We start from the raw sequence: 4,985 nt of genomic DNA on the forward strand, positions 1-4,985 counted from the left end.
ATTGTGGGAGGGGCAGAGACACAAACTACTGGGGGGAGGGATCTCACCATTGTGGGAGGGGCAGAGACACAAACTACTGGGGGGAGGGATCTCACCATTGTGGGAGGGGCAGAGACACAAACTACTGGGGGGAAATCTCACCATTGTGGGAGGGGCAGAGACACAAACTACTGGGGGGAGGGATCTCACCATTGTGGGAGGGGCAGAGACACAATTCAGCTCACGTTCCACTTTTTGTGTCCTAGATTGTTCCTGTCTGTGAATGACCCTGAAATATCAACAAAGTGCTGTGAGAGAAAAGCATTGAGCAGGGTAGAAGTCATGGTAGGCAGGGGCTGCTATGGTAGTGCAATACCCCGGGGGCAATACTAGGGGTCATTCAGTGTAATCGGGAGATACCTGGTAGAAAATAGAAGGAAGTCCCGTCGCTGTGGGAGAAGCCACGTTGTATACTGAAGGTCACATGGATGGAGGGGGGCACAGCTATAAAACACGGCAGACATGTATGTGAGCGCACACGCGTGGAAGGCAGTATTGATGCTGCAGCTGGAGGGGATGATGGGCAGAATATATTTCCTCGACTCGTAACTCCGTGTACTGAGCGCAAACAGCAACAGATGTGTAATAGATCGGCGGGGGGCTTCCCTTCCCCAGTGACATCCATGGACCCCGCAGAGTCGCCTTCCCCGTCATATACTACCCCTCTAATACCCCCAGTATGGAGTACCCCTCTAATACCCCCAGTATGGAGTACCCCTCTAATACCCCCAGTATGGAGTACTCTTCTAATACCCCCAGTATGGAGTACTCTTCTATTATAATTACCCCCAGTATAGGGTAGGGGTAGTATATATGGGGGGTACACACAGGCTGGCAGGGTCTGATATGCCCTTTGGATTTGTATCCAAAGGACAAACTGCCCCCCAACCCACATTCCTGAGGCCCCTCCTCTCCATGGGGGTGACACCCCATTGCCTGTCATACGTCCTGTGAATGATACGTTGTCACCTCACCTGATGCCGGGTGGTGTTGTGCTTCTCCACGCACTCTCCATTCAGGCAGAACCTTCCCTCACCACAGCTGGTACCGTCAGCCCAGGGAAAGTGGCGGGTCTGGCACACCAGCTGCCCCCGGGCTCGGCCCGTACACCACAGCTTTGTACAGTACTGCATATAGGGGCAAGGCTTGGAGCCCAGGCCGAATGCCAGCTCGCACTGCCGGCCCAGACTGTAACGTCCTCCGGCCAGCTCGTCAGGGAGTGTGATCGGCTTCGCCGGCTCGTCCAGGAGACATTCACCTAAAGACAGAGCAGACCATTAGAAAGAGTCCCGTCTCTGACCGTCTCCATCCGTCATCCATCCATCCATCATCCATCCATCATCCATCCATCATCCATCCATCCATCATCCATCCATCATCCATCCATCATCCATCCATCATCCATCCATTCTCCATCCATCCATCCATCATCCATCCATCCATCATCCATCATCCATCAATCATCCATCCGTCATCCATCCATCATCCATCCATCCATCATCCATCCATCATCCATCCGTCATCCATCCATCATCCCTCCCCCATCATTGTACAGGGGCCGGTGTCCCCCTAACCCATCATTGTACAGGTGCCGGTGCCCCCCCCCCCCATCATTGTACAGGGGCCGGTGTCCCCCTAACCCATCATTGTACAGGTGCCGGTGCCCCCCCCCCCCATCATTGTACAGGGGCCGGTGTCCCCCTAACCCATCATTGTACAGGTGCCGGTGCCCCCCCCCCCCATCATTGTACAGGGGCCGGTGTCCCCCTAACCCATCATTGTACAGGTGCCGGTGCCCCCCCCCCCCATCATTGTACAGGGGCCGGTGTCCCCCTAACCCATCATTGTACAGGTGCCGGTGCCCCCCCCCCCCATCATTGTACAGGGGCCGGTGTCCCCCTAACCCATCATTGTACAGGTGCCGGTGCCCCCCCCCCCCATCATTGTACAGGGGCCGGTGTCCCCCTAACCCATCATTGTACAGGTGCCGGTGCCCCCCCCCCCCATCATTGTACAGGGGCCGGTGTCCCCCTAACCCATCATTGTACAGGTGCCGGTGCCCCCCCCCCCCATCATTGTACAGGGGCCGGTGTCCCCCTAACCCATCATTGTACAGGTGCCGGTGCCCCCCCCCCCCATCATTGTACAGGGGCCGGTGTCCCCCTAACCCATCATTGTACAGGTGCCGGTGCCCCCCCCCCCCATCATTGTACAGGGGCCGGTGTCCCCCTAACCCATCATTGTACAGGTGCCGGTGCCCCCCCCCCCCATCATTGTACAGGGGCCGGTGTCCCCCTAACCCATCATTGTACAGGTGCCGGTGCCCCCCCCCCCCATCATTGTACAGGGGCCGGTGTCCCCCTAACCCATCATTGTACAGGTGCCGGTGCCCCCCCCCCCCATCATTGTACAGGGGCCGGTGTCCCCCTAACCCATCATTGTACAGGTGCCGGTGCCCCCCCCCCCCATCATTGTACAGGGGCCGGTGTCCCCCTAACCCATCATTGTACAGGTGCCGGTGCCCCCCCCCCCCATCATTGTACAGGGGCCGGTGTCCCCCTAACCCATCATTGTACAGGTGCCGGTGCCCCCCCCCCCCATCATTGTACAGGGGCCGGTGTCCCCCTAACCCATCATTGTACAGGTGCCGGTGCCCCCCCCCCCCATCATTGTACAGGGGCCGGTGTCCCCCTAACCCATCATTGTACAGGTGCCGGTGCCCCCCCCCCCCATCATTGTACAGGGGCCGGTGTCCCCCTAACCCATCATTGTACAGGTGCCGGTGCCCCCCCCCCCCATCATTGTACAGGGGCCGGTGTCCCCCTAACCCATCATTGTACAGGTGCCGGTGCCCCCCCCCCCCATCATTGTACAGGGGCCGGTGTCCCCCTAACCCATCATTGTACAGGTGCCGGTGCCCCCCCCCCCCATCATTGTACAGGGGCCGGTGTCCCCCTAACCCATCATTGTACAGGTGCCGGTGCCCCCCCCCCCCATCATTGTACAGGGGCCGGTGTCCCCCTAACCCATCATTGTACAGGTGCCGGTGTCCCCCTAACACATCATTGTACAGGTGCCAGCGTCCCCCTAACCCATCATTGTACAGGTGCCGGTGTCCCCCTCCCCCATCATTGTACAGGGGCCGGTGTCCCCCTAACACATCATTGTACAGGTGCCAGCGTCCCCCTAACCCATCATTGTACAGGTGCCGGTGTCCCCCTCCCCCATCATTGTACAGGTGCCGGTGTCCCCCTCCCCCATCATTGTACAGGTGCCGGTGTCCCCCTCCCCCATCATTGTACAGGTGCCGGTGTCCCCCTCCCCCATCATTGTACAGGTGCCGGTGTCCCCCTCCCCCATCATTGTACAGGTGCCGGTGTCCCCCTCCCCCATCATTGTACAGGTGCCGGTGTCCCCCTCCCCCATCATTGTACAGGTGCCGGTGTCCCCCTCCCCCATCATTGTACAGGTGCCGGTGTCCCCCTCCCCCATCATTGTACAGGTGCCGGTGTCCCCCTCCCCCATCATTGTACAGGTGCCGGTGTCCCCCTCCCCCATCATTGTACAGGTGCCGGTGTCCCCCTCCCCCATCATTGTACAGGTGCCGGTGTCCCCCTAACCCATCATTGTACAGGTGCCGGTGTCCCCCTCCCCCATCATTGTACAGGTGCCGGTGTCCCCCTAACCCATCATTGTACAGGTGCCGGTGTCCCCCTCCCCCATCATTGTACAGGTGCCGGTGTCCCCCTAACACATCATTGTACAGGTGCCGGTGTCCCCCTCCCCCATCATTGTACAGGTGCCGGTGTCCCCCTACCACATCATTGTACAGGTGCCGGTGTCCCCCTCCCCCATCATTGTACAGGTGCCGGTGTCCCCCTCCCCCATCATTGTACAGGTGCCGGTGTCCCCCTCCCCCATCATTGTACAGGTGCCGGTGTCCCCCTCCCCCATCATTGTACAGGTGCCGGTGTCCCCCTCCCCCATCATTGTACAGGTGCCGGTGTCCCCCTCCCCCATCATTGTACAGGTGCCGGTGTCCCCCTCCCCCATCATTGTACAGGTGCCGGTGTCCCCCTCCCCTATCATTGTACAGGTGCCGGTGTCCCCCTAACACATCATTGTACAGGTGCCGGTGTCCATCTCCCCCATCATTGTACAGGTGCCGGTGTCCCCCTCCTCCATCATTGTACAGGTGCCGGTGTCCCCCTCCCCCATCATTGTACAGGTGCCGGTGTCCCCCTCCTCCATCATTGTACAGGTGCCGGTGTCCCCCTCCCCCATCATTGTACAGGTGCCGGTGTCCCCCCCCCCATCATTGTACAGGTGCCGGTGCCCCCCCCCCATCATTGTACAGGTGCCGGTGTGAACTGTTGGTAGTAGAGCTCACCGTGCCCGCTGTCTAAGAAGTCGGTGATGATGGCGGCACTGCACCCGGACCAGGGATTGGCTCGGTCGATCTGGATCAATGTGGGTGACATCATGTGATTCTCTTTGAGTTTTCCAAACACCTCCTCGCAGGCTTTGACGTTGTCGTGTGGCATGTTGAAGACGTGACCTGCGGGAGGGAAAGGGTTAAGGGGGCGAGGCCGATGAGTCGCCGAATTATCCCCAAAATGTAACATTGAGCAATTGTGATTTAGTGCCGGCGTCCCGAAACCGTACAGACATGTGGAAGCCATTCTGCCAGGAGGGGGAGGGGAGAACATACATAACACGCCTGTATACAGATCCCACTACACGGAACATAGAAGAGGACCTGTCTAACGGCACACATTACTTGCGGGCCAAGCTGGCCAGTGACAGTTCCGAGGCTTGGGCCAATCCATAGAAAGGTTCCTGTTGTTGTTTTCCTGCAAATGTCGGGTTCCAGGTTTAGTAACATAAACATGGCTGCTCAGAGTCTGCGAGTGACCCCCCCCCCCCCCCCCTCCTGGCACCCACAC

At 59.2% G+C, this 4,985-nt stretch overlaps 1 protein-coding gene across 1 annotated transcript in view; it reads right to left on the reverse strand.

Annotated features, from left to right (window-relative positions):
- Positions 1 to 4,985, reverse strand: part of ADAMTS15 (ADAM metallopeptidase with thrombospondin type 1 motif 15) — a 48,755-nt gene that overhangs the window by 7,647 nt on the left and 36,123 nt on the right. The window contains exons 3-4 of the mRNA XM_018574900.1: positions 4,430 to 4,597; positions 1,009 to 1,297 (exon numbers count right to left, since the gene is read on the reverse strand). Coding sequence (XP_018430402.1) covers positions 1,009 to 1,297; positions 4,430 to 4,597 — 457 coding nt within the window. The remainder of the gene's footprint in view (positions 1 to 1,008; positions 1,298 to 4,429; positions 4,598 to 4,985) is intronic.

This window comes from Nanorana parkeri, unplaced genomic scaffold (genome assembly GCF_000935625.1).
Source record: "Nanorana parkeri isolate BGI_ZX_2015 unplaced genomic scaffold, ASM93562v1 scaffold3341, whole genome shotgun sequence".
Lineage (NCBI taxonomy): Eukaryota > Metazoa > Chordata > Amphibia > Anura > Dicroglossidae > Nanorana > Nanorana parkeri.